General features: G+C 37.0%; 1 protein-coding gene across 4 annotated transcripts in view; it reads right to left on the reverse strand.

Moving 5' to 3' along the window:
* The window catches only part of Pola1 (DNA polymerase alpha 1, catalytic subunit), a 303,336-nt gene that overhangs the window by 265,261 nt on the left and 10,226 nt on the right, over nucleotides 1-27,849 (reverse strand). For all 4 annotated transcript variants that reach the window (XM_004872235.3, XM_004872234.3, XM_087193611.1 and 1 more), the window contains exons 5-18: nucleotides 21,445-21,560; nucleotides 20,902-20,964; nucleotides 19,900-19,992; nucleotides 19,390-19,477; nucleotides 18,905-19,106; nucleotides 18,640-18,818; nucleotides 11,456-11,568; nucleotides 10,626-10,742; nucleotides 9,494-9,568; nucleotides 8,473-8,611; nucleotides 7,606-7,760; nucleotides 4,192-4,276; nucleotides 2,902-2,963; nucleotides 624-713 (exon numbers count right to left, since the gene is read on the reverse strand). In XM_004872235.3, coding sequence (XP_004872292.2) covers nucleotides 624-713; nucleotides 2,902-2,963; nucleotides 4,192-4,276; nucleotides 7,606-7,760; nucleotides 8,473-8,611; nucleotides 9,494-9,568; nucleotides 10,626-10,742; nucleotides 11,456-11,568; nucleotides 18,640-18,818; nucleotides 18,905-19,106; nucleotides 19,390-19,477; nucleotides 19,900-19,992; nucleotides 20,902-20,964; nucleotides 21,445-21,560 — 1,577 coding nt within the window. The remainder of the gene's footprint in view (nucleotides 1-623; nucleotides 714-2,901; nucleotides 2,964-4,191; nucleotides 4,277-7,605; nucleotides 7,761-8,472; nucleotides 8,612-9,493; nucleotides 9,569-10,625; nucleotides 10,743-11,455; nucleotides 11,569-18,639; nucleotides 18,819-18,904; nucleotides 19,107-19,389; nucleotides 19,478-19,899; nucleotides 19,993-20,901; nucleotides 20,965-21,444; nucleotides 21,561-27,849) is intronic.

Genomic DNA, 27,849 nt, shown 5'->3' on the forward strand with positions numbered 1-27,849 from the left:
ATCCCAGTACTTGAGAGCCTGAGGTAGGAGGATCCAAGTTTGAGGCCAGCCTGGGGTATATAGTGAGTTCAAGGCCAGCCTGAACTTCATAGTGAGACCCTGTCTAAAAAAAGAAACAAACAAAAAAACAAACAAACCAGCTGACAGGGGGGGAAAATTCCTAGTTCTGAATTCTCAAAGGAATATGCCATAGAGATCTGCTGAGCTCATAAAATTAAAATACTTAAGTTTAACGATTTGCACCACAGCAAGGGAATTAAATTCCTGTGACCACTATACAACTGGGCCACTAAGCAAAAATTTTGAAGATACTAACATTTTATGCATGTGTACTTATTGATGTACTTGTCTCTAAGTATAGACAATCAGAATATCCTAAACTTCAACAATAATGCAGAGGTTGCTTTTATACTGGAAAAAATTATCTTATAATAGGCTACGAATTTTTCTCCCTTTCTATTAACAGGAAATATAACAAGCAATTCTTACCAGTCCATAGTCATTTCACTGAAAATATTCTTTGGTGCTCAAAACTAAATAACCAATAAAAAGTAAGTGACCAATAAATTACACTGAAAAAAGCCAAGGAATGAACTTTATCACATGATCAAACATCTACTCACCACAATGATATCAGGATCAAGTTTGTGAACTTTTGCAAGGAAAAAACCTAGCAGTGTTCTTTCTGTTTCAGCAACCTCAACCTTCACTTTCTGTTAGACAAAAACATATTAGTCACTAACTCTTTAAAGTATTGTGCCTTGGTTTCTTGTTCAACCAGAGTAAAATTTCTTAGGGTTAAAAGAAAGCAGTCATTTCAAAACTAAATGCAGCAAAGAAATTTCTGATTCCAGGTTTTGTAATAATAATCGCACAAAGTCTCTGAGGAGCTCATTCTAGTAATATGCACACGAATAAAGCAGAACTGTAAGTGTTAAGCAACATCAGGAGCAGAAACGTCCTTCCACAGAGACATATTTGTGCATTGGACACATTTAAAAGCATATAAATCAGAATATCTTTCAAAACATTACTTACTTTCCTATTTAATCACTGGTAGACGTCACTGTTTATGTATTTATCAGGCAAAGAAATCCCAAGGATTGTATAAACTAATTTCAAATAGTGGTATAAGAACAAATACATAAGAAACTAGACTAAAAACAAACATATACTTAAGAATTACAAGTATAAAATCTATTTTCACACAAAAGGCTTCCACCTGGATTACTGAATACAAATCAGCTATTTAAAAGATCTGCTTTTATTAGAAATCTCTTAAAATGAAAGCTGATGGCTATGTTTTCTACAGCTAGCTTGGTTAAAAAAAAAATGTCAGTTTGACTAAGAGAATTCTCCCAGGCTATTTTACTTAGGTAATTGAGGCATGTCATAAATGATAACCTAATCTAATAGTACACCCCAGCTACTGGACTTCTCAAGCCAATTTAAAATAATATAAGTGGAACCTGACAAGGTTACTTTTAATTTTGTCAAGTGAGGACATTGACAAACCTACAAATGTATCAATACCAGTGTTTCACAAAGAAACAACCTATTCTTCCCCCAAAATGAAATTGTTCCGATTGAATATATTCACCTTCGTTGGTTTGTTTGTTTGTTTGGAGACAAGGTCTCACTATGTAGTTCAGACTGGCCTTGAACTTACTATGGAGCCCACACTGGTCTCAACTTCCAGTGATTCTCCTGCCTCAGCCTCTCCAGTGCTGGGACTATAGGCATCCACCACCATCCCCAGCACATTCACCTGTGTGAAAAACTCACTACATTATACTGCCTCCTCCACCTCCATGTTTCTAAGGGCCCCTGAAAACTTCTTCATGTAGCATACTGGGAGGGTTTAAAGATCACTGATTAATTCTGGTTACCCTACATCAACCCTGCCAAAACATGGCCCTTTAATACCCACAGTATTCTCAAATTCATTCAGCATCCCACAGGCTGGGGAGGGGCTCTATCCAATGCCTTCCAAAACAGTAATCATATCATCATTCATTTTGGAAAAGCTTCCAATGAAGCTATATGAAGGTGGGCTTGAGCCTATCTATCTTGTCCTATCGATGGCTTGTAGCAATGGTGGCACAAACTGATCTAATCACTTTTATTGGCCTTTTTACTAATAAAATTATAAAGTCTATGAATGGACCAAATCTAGTTAATTTTTTGAATTTGAGTAACTACTGCCCAAATGTAAATATTAATATTATTCATACCAATTAAGTATTACAATAATAAACACTGGTTCATTTCATTAAATTAAAAGAAATTTATTATATCCATGAATAGTTTATCAATAATTAATTATCTAAATTTTAATATGGAAATCTTATAAGTATGCCATTGTTGGTGCATACAATATGCACTGACAACTGCTGTACCACAAAGTAGCTCTATTACAATTTTTTTAAATACCATTTTTTTTTTTTTGGTACCGGGGATCGAACTCGGGTCCTTCTGCTTGCAAAGCAGGTGGTGGAACCACTGAGCTAAATCCCCGGCCCTAAATACCATTTTACTGTTTTCCTTAAGAAACTGCAGTATGATGACATCTTGCCTGCTAATTGAACGCCTTTCTTTGTATTACTGTAATCAAAGACTCCCCTGAGAAGCAGTAAAAGCCACCTGATGGGACAGTCATGCATGTACCACCAGTGGTTTGAGGCCACGGGAATGATCAAATTCAAACCAGAGCCACCCAGCAGCAAGACAATACAAATTATGGCTATCATGAAAGTGTTCGTGCCATAGTCCAATCTACCAGGACTAGATCTAATAAATTAAAATACAGAATAGCCTGTTTCTACTAGCCCATATCATCCTCCTATTCTCTTTCCAAACAGATATTTCACATTTAAAAGGAATAAATAATGAGTTCTTTACCTTTTTCTTAATGACTTCTTTGAAAGCACATGGAAATATATAGTCCTTTGGCTTAGATACAACTGTGAGAAGGAAGAAAAAATTCCAACACCCATCTTAGTCCAATTTCAGGTGCATATACACTGCATGTTTCCAAATGTAAACTATATTAAATATAAAGTTCTCCTAATCCCTAAAAATTTAAGAGGGTCAGTATTTCCATTGGCCATGCTGCTGGACCTCAAAATAGCTAACCACATACTCCTATTAACCTACAATTATTAAAACTGCTTTAATCAAACATTTACTATCTACCAAAGTCAGAATGGATCACAATATTCTTTCCTGAAGGAAATATTCCCACCGCCAAAGCCTTAATCAGCACACAGTGGAGGAATTCAGTTCAAAGTTCTCAAGATTGGGAAAGTAAAGCTTCTCCTGGACATCATTAAGTTTCCTGCCATACACAACACCTTTTTTTGTTTTGTTTTATTTTTGTTTGTTTGAGACAGGGTCTCACTACATAGTTCAGGCTGACCTCAAGCTCACAGTGATCCTCCTGTCTCAACTTCCCCAGTGCTGGGATTACAGGTGTGCACCACCACACCCAGCCACACCTGACTCTTATATACTCAAAAGTGCATAAATGCATGTTGAAATGAGCTAATAACTGCTCTTTTCCACATCTTTTCCAGACTACCATTATCATTTTGTTCCATGTGTTCCACCCACTTAGGGGGTAAAACTTTATAATAATCACTACATACTCTCCTCCTTGGTATTTCCTAGTACCACTTTCCAATTACAGTACCTAAGAAATCAGAAAGGAGACTGCCAAAGTTAATCTCTAGATCTGGGTTGTGAAAGATCCCAGGAAACATAATAGAGAACAGTGTTATTCTTTATCCCCATTAAAAAAAAAAAAACCAAATGATTATTTAACTGACCAAGTTCTCTACATGGAACATGTCAGAATCTTTCTGGAAACTGGCTCATAAAACACAAATGCAGAATTCTATAGAACTCTTTCACCTATTAAATCTTAAAGAACATTGGACAACTCAGTTCCAATCTGGTATTTACTATAACTCTTCCCAAATAGGTAAACATTCATTTATTCCTCGGCATCTTGCCTCATCACACAGAAAACTATGGCCAATAAAACAAGTTTCCACAGCTGAAAACAACTTTAATAATACGCACTAATTACTCTTGAAAACACTTTTTGAAAAACAAATTACTGATGCAATAGCTTAAAAAGAAAGAAAACTCAAATCAAGCTGTTTAGTCAACTAGTTTAAAAATACATACCACAAAAGTGTGACTGAAAAGGAGGTTGTGGGGGTGCTTTATCTAACGCAAAACCATGATGGACCAAAGCTGCTATAGCAATAATCTGCAAAGAAAGGACGGGAAAACTCACTTACCAGACACCTATTATATATTCTGAATTCTGACTAAAACCACAAAGAATATAAAAAGTACACATTTTTAATACATATGAATACTTAACTTTTTATTATGAAATATTCAAATTTTCAAATGGAGAAAAAATAGAACAAAATTAACTCCCATGTACCCATCATCCAGTTTCAACTATCAAGTTATCTGTAACCCTACCCACTACCCACCTCCTCCCAGATGTATCAATTTATCAGAAACTATTTCAGCATAAGTCTCTGAAATAGGATTTTTCAACTTCAGCACTTGGGTCAAATTCTTTGTTTAATTCTTAAACATCCAGTGCATTGCAAGATGTTTAGCAGTATCTCCAGCCTCTACCCACTAGATGCCAGTGGTAAATGACACATCTTCCATCCCCAATCCCCGAGTTATGACAACTAAAATGTTCCTCCAATGACAAATGTACCCTCAGAAGCAAAAGTCTCAACCTACTGAGAACCACCACTCTGAAAGGTAAGTTTTAAAAATGTAATCACAATACAATTAACTCACCCAATATAATTAATATCATCATGAACTCATGCAATTACTCTTATTACATTCACACTATCCCATCTTTGGTCAGTAGGAGACTTTTCAAATTGTTTCCTGAGTCCTTCTGACATATTTCCAGTAGATTGTAATATGATCCTTGCTCTCTGATTAACAAGACGTTCCAGACGTTATCAGACATCACCTGCCCTGAATCACCCATTTTTCCACAGATCCTTATTTTATGTATTAGGAAATACAATGTAAAAATCTCACTGTGGGAACTAGGTGATAGATACTTCTAATTTTGAGTAAGTACTAATTAAACCTTTCCCAAACACATAACTATTGACTCTGGCCATCTACTGTATTAACTATTATTAAAAGATCAGGGGCCGGGGGTGTAGCTCAGTGGTACAGCACGTACTTAGAATGAGGAAAACCCTGGGTTCAATCCTTAGGACCATGAAAAATAAATTAAAAGTTCAAATGCAATACTAAAGAAAAAAGTGAAAATATTGCCAAAATGCTATTTAAAAAAGACCCCCATCTGGACGGGGATTTAGCTCAGTGGTTTCGCCGCCTGCTGCGCAAGCGCAAGGACCCAAGTTCGATCCCCGGTACCAAAAAAAAAAAAAAGACCCCCATCAATGTCAAAATGACTTAGAAGCAAACATAAAGAAGCCCCAGAGGGGAACAAATATAAGCATCAAAATAAAATCAAGCTAGGCACAGCGGTACATGCCTGTAGTTCCAGCTACTTGGGAGGCTAACACAGGGAGATTACTTTAGCCCAGGCGTTTAGGACCAGCCCGAGCAACACAGTGAGACCCCATCTCAAAACACACACACACACACACACACACACACACACACAGTAATAATGAAGGCAATAAATTACATCACAGGGAATATATGTGTGTGTGTGTGTGTGTGTGTGTGTGTGTGTGTATAAAAAACACCCATGTGCTTATATTCCAAAAAGGAACAACAAAATAACCTGTTGCCACTGTAAGTAATAGAGGTCCCTGGCCTTCTTTTCAGAAAATTGCCAATAAAAGAAAAAATTAAAATTTATCCTAACTTTCTTGTATAAACTGTTACAAAGTAACCAATAATGCTGGTTAATGAAGAAAAGTTAATCTTACAGAAAAATTTAACTCATAAACATGGATACAATTAGAAAACCACCATTTTACAACTAATGAAATAATTTATGCAAAAATGACTAATACACAATCAGTAGTTCTCAACTGGGGATAATCTCATCTCCTCCTCCCTCTCAGGGATATTTGGTGATGACTATAGGCATTTTTTTTGGTTGTTACAACTGGCAGGGGGAGGTGTTATAGTATCTATAGCATCTAGTGAGTAGAGGCCAGGAATGCTGCTAATGCAAAGGACAGCATCCTACAAAAAAGAATTATCCAGCCCAATACAAACAGTGCCAAGCTTAAAAAACCTCACCTTAGTTCTTACCTAAGATGTATGAGGTGCTGGGTTTGGGTTTGATCCCAACACCACAAAAACGAAAACATCTTACACTACATAAAAGACTGATAGAGAAATTTACAATGGGTATCACCCTTTGAATCTACTGATCAAGGAATGAGAGAATCATGAGCAGCATTTTTTTTCTTTTGGTACCGGGGATTGAACTCGGGTCCTTGCACCTGAGCAGCAGGTAGCGAAACCACTGAGCTAAATCCCCGGCCCACATAAGCAGCAGTTTAACCAGACACTGTGTGTCTTCCAATATGATGTAGTATCAAGTACACTGTACCACCTGTAAAGTATTTTGGCTAGGAAAGTTGACCCTAAATCAAATTGATTCTTTAGAACTAACATATAGCACATAGAAATATAAAGGACAGAGGAGTCAGCATAATATTTCTGTAAAGGACCAAATCGTAAATATTTTATGCTTTATAGGCCATATGGTTTCTGTCTGACTCTTATGTTGCAGTGCAAAAGCAGCTAAAGACATGCTGAATTTCAATGAATTTTAGTCACAAAAAAGGTAGTGGGCTGAATTTGACTCACAGGCCGCTGTCTATCAATGCCTGGTTCAGAAGTCATCTAATGATACCACAAAGAAGTAAAATACAGGAAATGGGACATTCTATTAGAAAACTCCGTGATTCTTTAATTATTCAATGTCATGGGAAAAAAAACAATGGGCTGGTGTGAGATAGTCCCATTTAAAAAGAAATGCAAGAGACACAAAGATTAAAGCCCATCTGTGAATCTTGTGTGAATCCTGATTCAACTGTGAAAAGACACTGTGAGAAATGGAGTCATGTAATTTATGTACTAAGGATTGTGGGTTATATCAAGATTCGCTGTTAATATTATTAAGTGTGCTAGCAGTATTATATAAGAAAATGTGCATGTTTTAAGAGAAGTATACCACAGGATATAGGGACAAAATGGCACAATGGTTGAGACTAGCTTTATAAAACTTCAAGACGGTAAAAAAGGGAATGCAGATAAACAAGTATCACAAAATCTTGCTAACTGCTGGATATGTGTGATTGGCATAAGCAATTCATTGCACTATTCTGTGTGAACCTTTGAAAAATAAAAACCAAAATATTTCCAGAAATTTAAGGCCTTACAAAAAACTGCAATACCAGACAAATTCAAATCATTCTCCAAAATGGACTTTGGTGGTGAACTAGTATTTTTTCCCTGACAAAAGAACAACTTTTTCTTGTAGAAAAGCCATACAAGTTCAGGTAATTACTGCATCTAAGGCAATAGGTACAGAATTTTTCTTAGTTTTTTTACCTCATTTTGATGGTTCTTTGCATTCTGCATTGTCTTCATGCTGAAAGACATCACCACAAGTGGAGGAGGACCAACATCCTTAATTACATTCACCAGGTCTGGTTTCAAAGCCATTGCCTCAAATTTACACCAACTGATTGGCTGATTCAAGAGCTCTAAAAAAGAACAGATACAACATATCAGTATTACTTACTAAAAAGAAAAAGTACTATAATTATGACATCTGTGATTAACTGAAATATTCCTCAACCCTATCCTCTAATAAGAATGACATAATATTTAATTAAAAATAAGCCATATTATTGGGTGGTATGCAAATTTCTGTGTGTGTTACACGCGTGTGTGCATGTGCTTATTTCTTGGAAAAAAGGTCTATAGATTTTATAAGATGCTCCAAAGAAGCTATGACCCAAGGAAAGGATTAAAAAAAATGCTGCCCTGGAGAAGACATAAAACATTTTAAAGAGATTTACAGAGATAAAACACAGAATCATAGATACAAGTGCTGAAAAATATCAGGTTAACAAGGCAAACAAGCAGTATCCACATTGAGTGGTGATTCTCCTCCCCTCCAAAGGTCAGCAGTTTGCTATAGAGAACAGCTGGGCCATCTCAGCCAGGTCAGAAGTACAGTACATGCAAAGAACATGATAATGAAGGAAGCGCCCCAAACAGCTGCCTGCAGCAACGCCTCCCTTCGACTAAACTGCCAGGCATTAGAGAAAAAAGATTCTAAATGTATTCCCTCTAAATACTCAGGAAAACCTCAAATAAACACAAAAAAGGAAGCAGACATGTTAAAATAAATAGATCTGAAAATGCATTTACCAGCAATCTACTTAGAATTATGACTAAATTTTTCCTTACGTGGATTTTTTACTTCTAGCCAGCAAGGTCCTTTGATCTTTCTGTTCATCAAGAACAGTTCCAAGCTGGATGTGTTGGTCCCAAATACATGAGAAAAAGTTTCTCCTTTCAAATCCTGAGGAAGCTGTGGCATTTCCGCCTGAAAAGAGCAAGGGGAAAAAAACCTTTTTTGTTTAAACCATTACTTCACATTTTCCAAAGTCTATATTTGAAATAAACAAAAGCCTCTCTATGAAGCACCAGAAGAAACCCCTTTGATACATATGAAATGTAATTTGCCACAAATGAAATCCAAAACAATTCACAGTAGGAAACAAAAACAATTCACAATGACAAAATAATGCATCTTGATGACACCCATTAGAAGAAAAATAGGCCAAGAAGCTCCCTCAAAGGAGAATTTCTGTCCAGAGCTATGCATGCCTCGCTGATAAAGCACAGCCAAGTAAGTACCACTCCATTAGAAGAATGAAAGCAACAGAGTGGGACTCATTGCAAATGCATCCGTGGTGCTTTTCATCACCACTATTAAAAACATTTCTTAAAAGTTTCCCTTTTCCAACATCATGGGATCAAAACACTAGAAAAGAAAAGAGGTTAAGGTCCAATTAATTAATACCCTACAGCAACGACCTTGCCTGTCACAGGAGCAAGAGCAGCACTATAGCAATGCTACTGACACTCCTCTCTCACCTTTCCATTGCTCACAACAGACACTCAACAGACTAACGATGTCCAACTCCATCATGTGGCATTTGCACCACTTGACGAACAGTTGTGCTGTTTCAATTTACTTATTTAAAGATGCATACTTGAAAGCAGAGAAAGGCAGTGTAACTTGTAGTCTCTGAACCTAAATTACTTTTATCCATTTCAATTATTCATTACTTCAAGTCCACCTCAATGAACTATGGGCTTGAGGAGCCCTGCCAACACTCCTAATCGAAAGCCAGTTGAAAGTTCAAAAGTAGAAAAATGTCATTCTCAACTAAAATCCAGCAACTCTCTTTGTTTGACTTACCGAGTATCTAACTTCCAAGTATTCAGACTTTTCTGGAACATCAGGTATCTCAAAAGCATAATTCTTTTCCACTATCTGGGTAAGCAGATATTTTAAAAATCAATACGACAAAAACTTTTCAAAAATTAAATTGGCCAGTATTACATAAACAATATAGTACATGTTCCTGCATTCAATCATCAGGAATCTAGCACGGTGCCCACACACAAAGGTAAATGAAGTAAAAAAGGCACATTTTCCCCTTTCAACTAGGAATAAAATAACCAATGACAAAAGGCTGCAAGGCCTCAGCACCTGTGTTCGTCACAATTATACCACATTACCTCTGGAATGTTTTTTTTTATCTGTTTGTTTCTTTGCAGTGCTTGGGATCAAACCCAGGGCCTTGTGCATTGCTTCTGGAATTATAAAAACGTGACTCATTAGCCACAATTCAAGGCTCTAATAGTTAAGAGTGCTAGCCTTACCTTTAGCAACTCAATCTCCCTTTACTGAAATCACTGTTAACAGCTAGTATTTTTAAAATTATTTATGTATTTAATTATTTTTTGGTACCGGGGATTGAACTTGGGACCTTGTGCTTGCAAGGCAGGCAGCGGAACCACTGAGCTAAATCCCTGGCCCAATAGCTAGTATTCTGAGTGGGCTACAACCCCTTTCCATTATGGCTAAAGGCAACAATACCTCACTAAAATCAAGATAATTTATCATACATATTTGAATAGAAGTTTTTCATTCTATATGAAATATCATCATAGTCCCTGGTTTTTAAAGCTAAAACCCTTCTCAGTCTTCTAATCAAAATGCATGGGCAATCACTTATTTAAATAAAATAGTAGTTTCTTCTCCATTTCAGAATAAGAGTACCTGACATGTTGCAAGCAGGAAACAATTTGCTATGAGTTATTTTTCTATTCAATTCTAACCAGTTTTATAAGCAATTTAAAAAGAAAAAATATTTTTACAAATTTAGTATGTTTTTATGTTCATACCTATGAGATTTCCACTCCATGAGTTATAAGCCATGGGAAAGGCGTTTTGCATGAAGTAAATATGCAATCATTATTTGTTAAATCTGGAAATGAACAAACAATAAAGAGAGCTGGGAATAAATTCACCAGCAAATACAAACCTTGGACTTGAACTTCATAATTTTATATTTATTTGCTATTCTCTCATCAAATTCATCATAAACATCTTTCATTGTAACTGGAGTTCCTGTTTCTTTCCCTGTATTTGAATCAATTTTCTGTTCTCCCATGGAGAGAAGAAGAAAAAAGTTATCTGTGTATAAGATCTTCTCAATTACCAGAAACCCAAGTCTACAGCAGTTTTCATTCCCACCCATTTAAACATTTAACAGCACAGTTTTACAGATGAGTTCATAGACACACAGACCCCAAAAATGTACTAAACTCAAATGCCCACTTCCTCCCAATGCAGCATAAAAGCCAATCAGAGATAAAGATGATTGATTCTACAAAATGGGAAAGTGTTGTAAATCCTGACCAAGAAGCTCCACAGTTAAACTGAGATGGGGAGAGCTAGGACTGGGAGAGGATTGGAAATGTTTGAAGTTCCAATAAAAAAGGAGGAACAAATGGAACTGACCTTGGTAAGTGGTCATGGAGAGAATGCTACTGCTGCCTATGAAGCAAAAGCACGAAAACTGGGCCAAACGCCACTTCACATTTTAGAGTCTCAAGCCCGATTATTATGGAAATGAAGAATAAGGGAAAATACAGCACTACATATTTTAACACAGACACTAACAAGTTAAAAAACTGAATTCTACTTCATTTCTCTATTTTTCCCAACCTCTAATGGAGTCGCTGATAATCAGTGGTCACTGGGCAGGCACTGGAGAACTGCTACCCTATCGAAGGATAGAGTTGGCAGCAGGACACTAAATGAGTGCCATATACAATTACTGAAACCTAAAAGCTAATCACGAACGTTTACCATTTCACGGGGAAGGAAGTAGAGCATTCGCTCAATGTTTTTCACCATGACACAACAGCTCACATGGGTCTTGGCTGATTCAATCCAAACTTTGCCAAACAGAAATACCACACCTAAAAGAATAAAGGAAATTTATGGGAAAAGAAACATTTCAATTACATCAAATTAAAGAGGCTATATAAAGGCTCACCAAATGTGTCCACACATTTATGCCTCCATGATAATTCATTTTGACAGCACATATACTGTCTGCCACCTACTTCCTACAACCAGTCCTTTTTTTTTTTTGGTACCGGGGATCAAACTTGGGACCTTGCGCTTGCGAGACAGGTAGCGGAACCAGAGCTAAATCCCTGGCCCCTAGCTCTTTACTCAGAAGCCATACTACACTATCACAATGGTACAACCTGTGACCACTGGGAGAAAGGGGACAGAATAATTCTCTAACTTGGTATAAACACTTTCCCTATAATCAGTATTAACCAGATTAAGAGAAACAAAACAAGCAAATTACTCTCTAACCAATCTGCTATTTAAGTCTCTTGTGAGAACTTCCAAATCTAAGATTATAATTCTATAATACTTGCATTTACCTATAAAAACAAATATTCATATTGTTGGATAAATATGATACATCAATATTTTTCTTTATATCAAACTGTATTTGGGGAAAAAACAATGTATCTCCTATTTCTTACCCATATAATGAAAAATATCTCATAAATGGGTTGTAACTAAAATCTATTTCACCCTTCCTACCTCACAAGCTACTTAACTATCTGCCTAGATAGTTTTATTAGTACATGGTTGCAATATATAAATGATTCCACTCATTATGGGAAGCTGGCACATGTACATGAAACATCTTTTATACCCCCCACCTGCCATCTCTTGGTCCCCTTCCCATTTACAAAGAGCTATCTCCCTATTTCCTTTTATCTACTGTTTATTTTCTTCTTTATTATAATGTTCCTTCCCTTTTATTTTCGTTTGATGAATGGTTTGGTAACCAAATCAGTAGACACTCTCCTTTTCAGATCCCTAATATACACTACAAAGTAAAAACATGCCATTTCAGACATCAAATCATTGTCTATCAAAACCAGCCATCAAGAAAAGACTTCAAGGAGTGGGGGTGTAGCTCCACGGCAGAGCACAAACCTGGCATGCATGAAGCTCTGGGTTCAATCCCTAGTACCAGAAAAGAAAGCACTCCAAAAATTTGACAGTCAACCCAAGAAATGGTCACTGCAAAACCCTAGGCTCCATAAATTAGACAATAGTAATCAACACTATCACTCAACATGGCTGCTTATCTGAGACACTAAGAAGATTCTGGCACATGCAAATGTCACTGTTCATAAGGCTAATTCCCCCAGTTTCACAAGATAGCTCATCAGTGTTTCCTTTGTCACTAGTCCTCATAGAAATAAGACCATCATTTCTGTAGATGATTAAAATTCTTATAAGAGTTACGTGATTTTTCAGCAGGGTCGGTGGTAGAAGCAAGGGAGATAAGGAAGAGGGAAGGGAGGACTGTCGGGGTGATTAAAAGAAAAAAAAATCACTGTAGTTCAGAAAATTAGAAGTCATCCCCACAACAGTTAAAGATGGAAAAACAAAATTCCATGCAAAGGAAAATAAAGACCCTAATATTGGATTCAAAGATTCAAATAGCTCATTTTACAGTCAAACTAATATCACACTTCATGCAACACATGACACTGCTTATGCCTCATTTGCCACAAAAAGATCATGGTAAACAAAGATTACATTCCCCCTAAAGTTACTAGCTGAAACCAGGTGCAGTCAGGATTATTCAACCTTGAAAAAGTCATAATGAAGACAGGATATCTTCCCATATGCAAAGAGCAAGATTCTTTTCATAATTACGGCACATTCAGCAACAACTGACTGACTTAGAATGTGTAAGAAAGTGAGAAACAATAACAGGGTCTTTGGGAGTACTTCACTTCTATTAGTAGCATTGATTTCACCAAAGCTCATGATCATTACCTACTATCATGATGAAATGGTTCAATCCTTTGAGATCAGAGCCATTTTCTTTAACCCGTTGACATCAAAAACTGAAAGATGTGCCACTGCAGAGGACACAACCTGAGAAGCACCACAGAACAGCAGAGTGGACTGAGGGTGAGAAGCTCAGACTTCTAACACTAAAGAGCCAGGGGCCTTATTTTTCAGAGCCTCAGTGTCCTTCTGAGTAACTAGATGATCTTTGAGGCCTTCTTTGGCACTATAAATTTCATTTAACCTTAGTTTCTGGATAGTAGACAAGTAACAGATTACTAACTCTTTCAACTGCAAAAAAAAAAAATTAATTGAGCCAGGCATGGTGGCATTCACTTGTGGTCTCAGCTACTCAGGAGGCTGAGGCAGGAGGATCACATGAGCCCAGGAGTTTAAGGCCAGCCTGGGCAACATAGTAAGGAAGAGGGAAGGGAAGACTGTCAGGCTGATGTAAAGAAAAAAAATCTCTATAGCTCAGAAAATTTAAAGTAACATAGTAAGACTCCATCTCAAAAAAATATTGATTGCAAAATATTTTCAAGGGCTGGGAGTATAGCTCAGTGATAAAAAGTACATGCTTAGAGCATTCACAAGGTGCTGGATTTAATCCCTAGCAAAACCAAAATAAATATTTCCCAATAAGGCTTAAAAAGCCTATCCACAATGATGGTTAGTGATAGGAATTAAAACGCATCATAAATTGGTTCCTCTGCGAATATAGCTGTGTTTCAATGCTTCAACCTTAACCTCCAGAGCTGAGGCGTAGCTCAGTGGTAGAGTGCTTGCCTAGCATGCACAAAGCCCTGAGTTCAATCCCTAGTACTGCAAAAAAAAAATCAACCTCCAAAATACACTACCACAAACCAGTGACATAATTATTCTGTATCTGAGCCATCCAATACTGTAGTTACTAGCCACAGGTAGAAATCAAACACTTGAAAGGTAGATGGTGGCTAACAAACTTAACTTTACATTTTATTTCATTTTAACTAACTTAAACATAAAGAGGTACAAATGGCCAGTATCTATAAGAGTGCACAGTATGGTACATTTATCGTGTACCATACCTTGCCCCTGCAAAACAATGTCCTATTTACTAATAAGAGTATCAAGTGGTAAATGAAAAGTAGAAATAATAAACTCATTTTCACAAAGAGGGTTGCAGTTTTTTAAGGATCCTTGGCAAATGACACTGGCAATTTGACACCTCACAGGAGTACTTATTTTGGGGGGAGCACCATCTACTTTTGTGTGACCCACTCCTTTTATTCCTAGTTTCTTCTGAAGTGCATATTGATTATACAAAATAATGGGATTCATTGTGACATTTCATACACATATATAACATACTTCAATTATACCCACCCCCTTATCCTCCCTTAAACCCTCCAACCCACTTCCTCGTCTCAAATAGTCTTCCTTCGACTTTCATGTCCTCCTTTTTCTGATTCCCCACATGACAGAAAACATGCAATATTTGTCTTTCTGAATCTGGCTTATTTCATCTACAATGATCTCTAGTTCCATCCATTTTCCTGCAAATGACATGATTCCATTTCTCTTTATGGATGAATAATACCCAATTGTGTATATATATATATTTTTCTTTATCTGTTCAGTCTTATCTCACACTGCTATAAGGCTTTAGGAGGCAAAGTGATTAATGGCAGCAAATGCAACTCTGGTTCTGCAAAACCTTTCAAGTCCATCTTTAGGGCTGTCAATCACTGTGTAGTTCATTTCAATGACCACTTATTAAACACTTACTATGGACCTGGCACTGTGCTGGATGCTGGGGGAAAAAAAAGATCCCAGCCCTCCAGGCCTAAAAGCTCTGGGGAAAAGCAAAACAGATTCAAGTCATTTCAAAAACTACGACAAATGCTACAGTGGGAAAAGGTATGATGGGGTCACATAGAGAGGGCTTGAAGACTCAGGGAGAGGTTTAGGAAAACTCCCAGGAAATGATACCTGGACTGAACCTTGAAAAATAAGCAGATAAGGGCAGACAAACATAATGTATAACAACACACTATAAGTATAAAGAGCAGCAAGGTACATACAGTGAACACTGTCTAGGACAAAAATTCATAGACAGCTGGAGGCATCAGATACCTTGCTAAGGAGCTTGGACTTTATGTTGCAGGCAACAGCTACTAAAGATTTTTTTAAATGAGAACATGATATGATCATATTTACCCTTCTAATCAATCACTCTGGCAGTAATGTGGAGGATGACAGCAGACACACACATTAGAAGGCTGGCACAATGGAAGCAGTAGGCGAGAGGGGATCAGAGGTGGCAGCTGTAAGGAGATAAGGCTGTCTTCTTTAGGGGGAAAAATTATCCAAGTGAGGGAAGTAAGGACATAAGAGAATCGAGCGTGGCTTCCAGGTTTCTGGTTTTAACAGAGACAGGGAATAAAACACAGCATTGAGCAGACACACCAAAGCACAGTGAAAAGTACTGGGATAGGAAAGCTGATCACGCTGCCCAGCTTCAAGATGCACCACTCGTACCACTGTGAGGGTCAGCCCTGGTTTCAGCAATGAACAAGAAATCCTTTGCTCAGTGTCATGTAATCGTACTTTCCAGCCTACCTTCCAGCATAGAGGGACAAAGAAGTAGTCAAAGAGGTGAGAGGGCCTAACCAAATTATCTTGGCCCAGCTAACACAGGCTAAGATATCATTTCTAAGACTTCTTATATCTTTAAGAAGGACATGGCACCATGCTACTCCAGTGGCTCTGCAAAAGTATATACATATTTGATAAAAAAACATGTTAGTGTTAAGGCTTCATTAACACTTTTGCAATTAAAGTCAATGCCCAATTATCCTGAAGGTAAATCTGGTCTTGAAGAATTCTGACTCTTCTTGCTCACATACTTGTTTTACTAACATACAGGTACTCCCTCTATTTTTATTGAATGCAGCCTCCAGGAAACCACTTGAAAAATACAATTTGTATATACTGTGATTCAAAAAAGGATATAAATTCAGACAAGTCTATTTAAGGATGCATACTGTATTTTATGTCAATCCAAAAGAACTTATCATGACCAGTCCCACAATGAAGGGCTCAAAGAGGCACAAAAGCAAACTGGACAGCCTTCTAGATTTTTTTTGTAAAGCATTAAACAACATAAATTTATTATCCAGAGTTTTGGAGGTCAGAAGCACCAACAGGTAAGCAGGGCTGCACTACCTCTGGGCAATCTAGGGGATGACCCCTTTCCTTGCACTTTACAGCTTCCAAAACTATCACAGTCCTTGGACTATACTGGCCTACTTCAGTATCTCCTTATCTCAAGATTTTTAATTTCATCAAATCTATAAAATCCCTTTTACCATGTAAGGCAACATATCACAGGTTCCAGATGTGAGTACACACATATCTTTGGGGAGAACATCATGCTGCCTATCACACCTCAGTTCCATAAAGCTGAGAAGTTCTCCCACTGGTCTTAGAAAAGAAGCTAAGAACCCCAGGGCTGACAGAGGCAGCTACTTAAATGTAGTCCTTACATTCTTACCTAAGTCATTCAGGGCCAAATTCTCAGGGATTCTTTTAATGAAAAACAAATGAGTTATTATAAAATTATTTTGCCTCCTATTTTTGCATACAGAGAGGATAGTTTTTTAAAAAAATAGAACCTCCACTATTTTTTTCTTTTTGGTTTTTTGAGACACAGTCTCACTATGTAGTCTGTTCACCTTGAACTCATTATGTAGCCGAGGCTGGCCTCAAACTTGCTAGTTTTCCTGCCTCAGCCTCCTGGTCACTGTTTCTATATAGTAAAAAAAAAATCATCTGGAGGTGAATTTTAAGTTTGTAAAAAGTTGTACTGAAGAACTGGAGTAAGACATTCGAGTTGATTGCAGAGACACAGACCCAAAGCAAATATAGGAAACATAAATGTTCAATTAAGGAGAGCCTTTTCTGACAGTTATTTTTGTTCAAAATAGAATGAGCCACCTCTGCCATCACAAGGGCATTCTAGGCTCACCTCAGGTGACTTTTCCCCCTGTACAAGGAGGGAGTCACAGGATTCCTGTGAAGGTCAGCCCTATGGATTCTTAAAGACAATGCATTTCTGCTGTTGGACAGCCATTTCCTCCAACTCACTCCTGGCTTTTTGTGAGACAACTCACAGAATTAGGTCCTTAGGATGACCTAGGAATCATTAATTCCCCGTCACCATCCCCATCTAATCTATCAACTAGTGTGTGCTAAAATACATGTTAAATGCCTTCATTTCTCTTCTCCTCAGCCACCAATGTCCAAGTAACAAGCACCTGTGCCTTGGACCAGCTCATATCCAGGGCTTCCCCACTTCCCTGTTACCCTACTCCAGGACATCCTTCTAAATGTACATATACATACACTGGTGTGTACACATGCACACAGCCAATTCTCCACAAAGACCAGAGTATTCCTATTGAAATACAACTCAATTGTAGGACCACGACACCCTGCACTTAAAACACTAACACTTCCCCCCTTGTTCTTAGAATAAGATTCAAACTCCTTGATTTGGCTTTTAAGATCCTATGCTACAACCACACACACTTCCTCTTTCCTCTTGATAGGCTTTGGTGCTTACTGGTCCTTTCCTCAGCTCTGTATGTACCTCATATCTCAGTCCAGGGGTCATCTCCTAAGATAGGCTTTCTCTAGCCATCCTCCAATAAAAGTCCTTTACATCATTTATAAATTTATCTTAATCCCAACTTCCCCCTACCTACTCCTATTCCACTGAAATGTGAGCTCCATCACAGTGTCAGAAAATTTGTCCAGCTTGTTTACTCCACCTTGGTACCTGACACACAGCAGGTAGTCCAATTTGCTGAAATAGAGTGATAAATTAATGACTGATTCCCTTTAAGTGCATTCCTATGACTTCAGAGATACATCAATGGTGAACTACAAACATGCATTCCAAAACCACATATAACTGATTTTTGGAATAAGCATCTTTTAAAAATTATTCACAATCAGGGTAGCTCATGCACTTTGCAAGGAATGAGTACTGCTCTCCTACAATGCACGAGAGGGCAAAGCCTGTCCCAATTAAAATCACTAAAGTATTTAAGGGAAAAGGTGCCACTCCATAATAAAGGCATATGGTTACCTTATGTATGATTGATTACCTGGTTGGTTGTACTGATCTTCATAAGCATCCAGCCAATAAAACCGGAACACTTGTTCCTCATCTGACCCTTTTACCAATGGGAGTTGATTGGAATCCACTTGAACTTCCAGTGCTGAGAAACTGCTATCATCTTCCTGATCAATGTCCCAACAAGAGACATCTGGGAGAAAACTTCCCCTGTAGAAATCACATTTTCAAAAACCTTTCAAAACAACAAAATAATTGGAGTGCTATTTTCCAGAAAAGTCATGAAATGCTCTTACAAGCAGGACATGGTCCCCTTCCTAGGATCTGCCTTGTGCTTCATCCCCTCTGCAGGGTCACTCTCTTGGTCCCAAGTCTTGGCAGCCATAGGCTCCGTGTTCACCTCCTCAGCTTCCATGGGCTCATCAAAGTCACCATCTTCAAACTCCATTGCCCCTGACTCCTGCTCGTCTTCTGGATATTCTGGCTGCACCAGCTCTCCTGTAGGTATCATCACACATTCCTGTTATATGCCAGTGTCATGGGGCACAAAGACGGACACGCCACTGAAGTACAAGCATATCCCTTTTCCTATACTATGCTTGCATTTCTCTTTAATCTTCAAATTCTGTGTTAACTTGTACTGCTATGAATTAAAATCTTTCACACTTAGACTTGTCATCAAAATACCTTCAAAAACACCTCCACATCCTCCTATCACAGATTCTCCATTTGTGACAGCAACTGCTGAAACACTTGCGCTTCTGCCCAATATCAGACTTACCAGAAAATTGAGCATGTTTAGGAGGAACAGGAGTTAATGGAGGTTCCTTCCTAGAGGCAGGGGAAGCAGTTTTTCCTGAAGGAATTACCTGTAAACATTTTTAAATGTTTAGTCAGTTAGACTTGCATACTAAAAATATGAAACTCTCCTACACTGACCAGAGATAATGACAGTCCCCATTTATATTTTATGTATTATTAATGTAACAGCTTCAATTATTTTACTGTTACCTAGGTTTATAAAAAAATACTTGTTTCCCAGAGGAAAATTATTGCATTTAGCACAGTTGTAATACCTATAATAAACACACACTACTTACTACAAAATTTACTATGAAAAAAGCAGGCACATGCTATTTTTAAAATACATGAAACTATACATTGAATGGCAGTCCTGATTTAAAATAAAAATCAAAAACAAATTCGAAAGCATTTCACTCACACGGAAAAGAAACAAAATAAATTTAAAGAAAAACTATAAATCAAGACAGTAGATTTCTATGCACTTTACCTTGGGGGTGTGCACAGAGAAAGGATTCTGTGAAGCTCCAATAGACCTTTTCTTCTTTCGTAACATTACAGGCGGTGGAGTTATTCGAGGTGTCTAAAGAAAGGGTAAGACAGACATTTACCTCCACATTTGGTTTACCGTAACAGAAAAGTATATTTCTTCCTCACTGAAGCCCAATAAGTAAAGCATGCCCCCCCAAATAGGATTTATGTTCATGTACTGCAGTTACTATAGCAATACTACAGAAATCACTAGAAAACCAAAAGATATTGAATCCACCCCTCACAAATTTTTTTCTTTTTAAAATTTAAAGTCTTTCATTTACCCTTCCAGAATATTACACTTTTACACTATCAAGACAGAACTACATAGTGTCGGTGTTAGTCATTTTAATCAATGGTCACTTAGAAGTATACTTCTAAGAGCTTAGTTGTTTTGAGAAATGGCCAAATTTCAAATTTACAGTGCAGCTAAGCCTATTTGAGTTATATCAGGGGTAGCTCACTGATTCCTCCCTCATTCCCACTGAGAATTCAAGATGAAGATCTCACGGCTGATTGTGCAGATTGACAGGCTTCAGTCTATTTAAGGAACATACATTATAGCAACTGAACACAAGCAGTGAGCATTCACAGAACTGACTCCTGGGTGTATTCTTACTACTTCCAACACACACCCACACAGCCCTATCTATATAATCATATAGCTGCAACAGCTAGAAACTAAAATGGTCAGAAGAAACTAATCTGAAGTTTTGTTTTGTTTTCATTTTTTGTGGGGTTCTTTTTGGTGCTGTCCTTAATGTTTTTGGGTTTTTTTTGGTACCGGAGATCGAACTCGGGTCCTTGCGCTTGCAAGCCAGGCGGCGGAATCACTGAGCTAAATCCCCGGCCCTGTCCTTAATGTTTTTAGTTCTAGCAACAGTCAGTTTTATATAATTACTGAATTGTTTCTTTAGCCTACATCCCCTGCGTATTTTACAAGTCTCAAAGATTCACTTACCTCAGTGTTCAGATCTTGTAGAATGTCACCTAGCAGATCATCCTTGGACAAATCTACAGCTTTCTGGAGATAATAAAGGAAAATAATAAAGTAAAATGAGAAAGCCTTGCATTTAAATTTTCACCCAGATCACACACATCTGTGAAAGGAAGAAACTAACCAGTCAGTCCTTGTCTCTTTATTTCTCACTGAGTGCTCTCATCTACTATTTATACAATTTTAACAACCATCTGTGTATATATATATATAACTTTTAAGTTTAGGGCTTTCATCTTCTTTTTCATTCTCATTCCATGATCTTCTTGCTAGTCATGGAAATTAAACGTTCATCTTTTCTGTCCAATTTTTGTTTCTATCTCTCCTGTTTTAACCTAAATTAGGTGCCTAAATAGAAGTCTAAATTCACATGAAATCTAAATTCAACTTAGTGAAATTGGGAAAATGCTATTCAAGTATGTATTGAGCACCTATTATCTGTATAATCAAATATTGAATTCATTTTATGTAAGAAAAGACAAAATATAAGGAAACTATGAAACTCACATCTGCAGTTTTCTTTGCAGCACTAGCAATGAACATTGACTTGATATCGTTTGGTTTTGTCACTGCGAGTTTCTTTACATTCTTCTTGTCTTTGTTGTGTGTTTTACCATCTTTTCCTATTGGAATATAAATCATTTAGAAACATGCACCGGCCCAAAATCAAAATGGAAAACTAAAAGGCTAGCCACTTGATCTCTGTATATCAAAAATTGAAAAGAAAAAAATTAATAATACAAAAATATGATGTTTTATACAAGCTACACAGGGAAGAACCTTTAAAATGAGCTCAATTTGAAAAAATATGAGACAAATGTCATTACAAAAACTGACAAAATACAAGTTAAATATCGAGATGAGTTAGGTATGACTAATTGCTACTGGTACTGTGAATAAAAAGCTTTTTTAAAGTTAGGAGGGTTGGTTTGATTTCTTGTTTTCCCCACTGAAAAAGATAATAATCTGGAATGAAGAAATAAGCCTTGTAACCTTCGTGAAATCATATCCTTAGTTTCATACTGAATCTGACAGGACAACCTGACTATAAAGAAAAAGGATTACCAGCTATGAGACTATACCACCCTGATCTGTGAGGAACAGGACATGGACACTGTAACACATCATTTTCAACACTGAACATCACAGAGACATTTGCTCATCAAAGGAAAACTTTTGCAATGTTTTCTCTTATGGCCATGTGGAAATCCCCTATGAACTTTCCTGACAATTTCTTTCTTTTTTTGGTACCGGGGATCGAACTCGGGACCTTGCGCTTGCGAGGCAGGCACAAGAACCACAGAGCTAAATCCCCGGCCCCTGACAATTTTAATCTCATTTTCTGATTCATCCTAGAATAATCACCATCTCCAAGAAAACCAAGAATTTATAATTAAAATAATGTGGTAATGGCAAACATAGATAAACCAGATGAAATAGAAAATAAAGTTTAGAAAAGGACTCATTACTTATGGTAATTTAGCATAGAAAAAGGTGGCAATTTATATCACTTGGGGGAAAGATGGACTTTTAAATAAGTAGTGTTGGCTAGGCATTTGTAAAGAAGTAAAATAGTATAAACACTAAAATAAAATTTTTAAAAATAAAACTAGGGCTGGGGATGTAGCTCAGGGGTACAGTGCTTGCCTAGCATTTGTGAGGCCCTAGGTTCAATTCTTAGTACTAAAAAAAGACAAAGCCACTTTTTAAAAAAAGATCATTCCTCTTGGGATGTAGCTCAGCGACACAGCTCCTGCCTCACAAGAACAAGGCCCTGAGTTCAATTCCTGGTATTATTAAAAAAAAAAAAAAAAAAAAAAAAGGTAATTTCTTTGTAACCTGGGCATAGTGAAAATCTTTCGCTGAGTGTGGAGGTGCATGCCTATAATCTCAGCAACTCAGAAAGCCAAGGCAGGAGGATTGGCTCTAGTTGAAGGCCAGCCTGAGGTACTTAATGAGTTCAGGACCAGTCTGAACTATGTAGTGAGACCCTATTTCAAACAAAACAAAATCTTTCTAACCATAATTCAAAACCACTTGTGGGAAAAAAGACTGATCAATTACACCAGAAAGAAGAAAAAACAGGAAAAAGTTTTTCAATGTATAACACAGATAAAGGATCAAACTCCCCAATAAATATGTCCTCGCTATAAAGAACTTTTAAAAAAAGAAAGCACATCTCAAAAGGAAAGTGAAGCCACGCGTGGTGGCAGACAACTGTAATCCCAGCACTGTGAGAGGCTGAGGAAAGAGGACTGCAAATTTGTGCCCAGCCAGGACAACTAAATGACTAAGCAAGACTCCACCTAAAAATAAAAATGTTTAAAAAGGCTGAGGATGTAGCTCATTGTGAAGGCTCTGGGTTCAATCCCTAATATCACAAAAAAGTGAGCAGTGAACAAAAAATACATAAACAGTTAAGTTTTATGAAAAGACCCTCAACTTTATGGGTAAAACCAATCCAAATGAAAACCATACTGAGACACCACTTCTCACATACCAGAAAGGCAAATATTCAAAGCTTGACAACATATTGTTAGCAAGGCTTTGAGGAAACACTCAGACATTGTTCATAGTTATACAACATGCTAGCACTTAGGAAGACCTTGGCAATGTCTAAGAAAACTTTATGTGCATTTATTCTGAGCCAGAAATCACATTTCTAAGAATTTTCCCTGAGGAAATTACCACATGCACAAAATTACCAGATGTGGCACTTTTGGTAATAGCAAATTATTAAAAATAAATGTGCATTCAAGGAAATCATTTAAATTATAATCTATCCATCAATGCAATACTGTGTAGCAACACATATAAATAAAAAAGATCTCTATGTACTAATATGATTTTCAGGATATCTTGTTAAGTGAAAAAAAGCACAGTACAAAACTATATGCATTATCTTCTGTGTAAGAAGGAAAGTAGAAATATATAACAATTCTACTCCTGGATATATACCCCAAAGAAATGAAAATAGAAGTTCAAACAAAAATTTGAACACAAATGTTCATAGTACCACTATGCAAAATAACCAAAAGGTACAAATAACCTAAATGTCCATCCACTAATGAATGGATAACCAAAATGCAGTACACATATCCACATAATGGAAATATTATTCAGTCAAAAAGGAAAGAAACACACTATAATATGAATGAAATTTGAGATTATGCTAAGTGAAAGAAACCATATACGAAAGGTCACATATTCTATGATTCCATTTATATGACGTATCCAGAATAGGCGAGTCTACAGAGACAAAAAGTAGATCAATGGTTGCCAAGCATTGAGAGAAGGAAGACTAGGAAGCGACTGCTTAATGAGTATGAGGTTTCCATTTGGAGTGAAGAAAATGTTCTGAAACTGGATAATGGTGATGACTGCAAACACTGCCAATGTACTAAATGTCACTAATGGCAAATTCTAGGTTACATGCATTTTACCACAACAGAAAAGGTATTTTTCACGTGCCTAAGATTGTTAAAAGGTTTGTAGGAAGTTTGTGGAAAATGTAAGACAAAAGAATTGCATGGAGAAACTTATATTATAATTGAGATCATTTGGAGCAGTCTGAAAACAATATAATTAAAGGTCAAAATATTTAGAATACAAAACTCAGATTGAGTATGAAAAGCAGTATGAATAGCCAGGAAGGCTTCATGAGGGGGCTGTAATCTCACCACTATCGATAAGTAGAATTTAGATAGAGGGACCAAAAGATAAACAATATGCATTAAACATATAAGGGAAAATCCTTCCACAATTTATTGGTTTTGTTTTATTCTGTTGTCCCACTGATTTGTCTTCGTTGGGACTTGACTGCTATTTTACTTTTTCTCTAAAAGAAAACAGCATTGGGCCGGGGATTTAGCTCAGTGGTTCCGGCGCCTGCCTCGCAAGCGCAAGGTCCCGAGTTCAATCCCTTGTACCAAAAAAAAAAAAAAGGAAAGAAAACAGCATGCCAGGGATTGGACCCACACCATAAAGAGTTGACCTTTTACTTCTAGACAAAACTAAAACTTCTTAAAAGTTTTTAAAGTGGATTGCAAAAGTTCACGTACCTTCCTAAGATCTTGTGACTTTACTAGGTTCCTAGTGAGGAACACTACAACAGTGAGGATGTGTAAGTGAATGGTGGTAGCAAAGTTATGAAATAAAAAAATTCTAAGACTAGTTGTCTTCCAGAATGTCAAATCATTCTCTTCACTAATGCACTACCAGGAAGAGATAACATGACTACAGAAACACAACAATGGCTCATTTATTTCACAAATAATGCATACTTCGTTTGTGTCTGCTATTCTGATCAGCACTGCAGTGATTGCAACATGGGCCTTTTCTTTGAGAAGCTCCTTGTCCAGTCCAACTTCCTAATTCATAGCTGACCAACTAAAATCTAGGCAGATGATGGAACTGGGTCAAGATGATACAACTAGCAACATAGCCATAACTCTAATGCAGGCCTTCTCAACTGGACTCACTCTTTTTTTTTTCCATTAACTTTATCGGTACATTTTAGGTATACAGTACAGTTACACTCATCATTGGGACTTTGTACCTTTACATGATGTATCTTGGTTCTTATTTTTTCCCCCTTCCCCTGCCCTCCCTTCACCCCCTCCACCCTTCCCTATTTACAAAGACTTTGTTTCCATTTTTTTCCTTTTCTCATATTTTTTCTTTTCCCTTCTTTCCTTTCCCCTTCCCCTCCCACTTCCCTACTCCTTTAGACCTTTTCTTCCTATTTCACAATATCAATTATACATTTTGATCCTTATTTACACTTTTAGTTTTTCACACCAGAGAAACTATTCAGTATGCACTCAATCTCTTTTTCATGAACTCACAAACTAGGAGTACACAATTAGCTGCATTGCTACCAAAGGATATCCATGTACTGACTCTACATTAGATAGGTTGGCAGAAATTGGAAAAATGGTCCACATACTCTAACTAGTGAGAACAAATAACATCTCGTGGGAAAAAATATACATGCTTATTTTCTTTAAGTGCAAACATAGGAAGAATAAACCAGAAACTAATAAAAATAGTTATCTATAGAGATGGGTAGAAACAAGGCAGAAAGTATAGGGATGAGGGCAAGATTTGTCTGAGTCGATCTCTTGATATCATTTTTATTTTTAAATCATATAAAAATTTTAGAATATTCAAAAACTAAAATTAAAACCAAATTTCTTAAAATTTGAATAAAAACACATGAATCTGTTAAATTTAACATAATATTCTGATCATACACCCTTAGTGGGATACATATAAAGAACAAATAAAACTGCAAACAAATTATAAACTTCACTTAGAAAAGGCAGTAGAGATATTTAATAATTCTAAAATTGTCTTGTGTATATCCTAGAAGACAAGGATTTTCACTGAGAGTGAACACAGATAAAATTAGGAACATGAAGAACCCATTAATTACAAAGGGGAAAAGGCAGCCTTATAAGAAATCTGACAGTATCTTAACCAAAAGATCAAATTTATTATCAACAATAATGAAATGAATGGCATTATATGCCCGACAGTGACAGGATCGATAGGAAGGACACAACTTCATCTACGTTGCAGAAGTCCTGACAACATTTATTTAAAGAGAAATATTTAGCCAGGAATGGTGGTCCATACCTATAACCCCAGCACTCTGGGAGGCTGAGGTAAGAAGATTACAAATTCACAGGCAGGAGCACAGCCTGGGCAACTTAGCAAGACCCTGTCTTAAAATTTTATAAAATAATAAAAAAGGGCTGAGGATGTAGCTCAGAATGAAGGCCATGGGTTCAATACTCAGTAATAGAGGAAACATTGTGGAACATTCAACAAAACAATATCATGGTCCCTTTAGAGATTTCAGTGTCACAAAAGACAAAAAGAAGCAATGGGGAAGGAAGAGTTACTATTCTACACTAAATAAGACTAGCCGGGCATGGTGGCACACACCTGTAATCCCAGTACTTGGGAGGCTGAGGCAGGAGGATTGCCACGAGTTCAAGGCCAGCCTGGGGTACACAGTGAGTTCAAGGCCAACCTGGACTACACAGCAAGACCCTGTCTCATAAATAAATAAATCTAAAAAGTACTTTACATTTTTTTAAAATGCTACAAAAGAAAAGGGGCCAGGGATTTAGCTCAGTGGTGCTGCACCTACCTCATAAGCGCAAGGTCCGAAGTTTGATCCCTGATACCAAAAAAAAAAAAAAGCTACAAAGGACATTATGGAACCAACTGGAGAAATTTCACTATAAATATTAAATAATATCATAGTAATGGTATTGTGATTAAGCAGATGAGTGTCCTTATTCTTAAGAAGTCACTGCTGAAGTTCAAACAAATTCACCAAAAAACATTTTCTGTGCGTGCTTGAGTAGGAGAGGAAACAAATGTTGCAAACATTAACAAAGACCAAGGTAGCTGGGGATTTAGCTCAGTGGTTCCGCCACCTGCCTCACAAGCACAAGGACCGGAGTTCGATAGCCACTACAAAAAAAAAAATTAACAAAGAACAAGGTAGCACAGATGTATGGCTTTCTGGCCAAATATGATTTTCTTACACTATTACATAGTCGTCTTCACATTTTTCTTTTCTTGAAAAGCACCCTTTAGGAATATAAAAACCTTTATGAGCTCAGGGACTATACAAAAATAGGTATGATTTTCTTTAGGGGTAACAAGAATATTCTGAAATTAATTCTGGTGATAGCTACACAATTCTGTAACTATACTAAAAGCCAGTGAATTGTATACTTTAAATGGGTGAATTGCATGGTGTGTGAATTATATCTTAATAAAGTATTTTTTAAAAACCAGCAGTGAGTGGGCCAGTTTGCTGACCCCTGATCTACCACTTAGTAGGAAAAGACTAATTAATAAACTACACCAAAAAAACAAATACCAAAGAGA

Source organism: Heterocephalus glaber, unplaced genomic scaffold (assembly GCF_053883595.1).
Source record: "Heterocephalus glaber isolate CG9 unplaced genomic scaffold, H.glaber_assembly_v1.0 deba00001594, whole genome shotgun sequence".
In the NCBI taxonomy this organism is placed as follows: Eukaryota; Metazoa; Chordata; class Mammalia; order Rodentia; family Bathyergidae; genus Heterocephalus; species Heterocephalus glaber.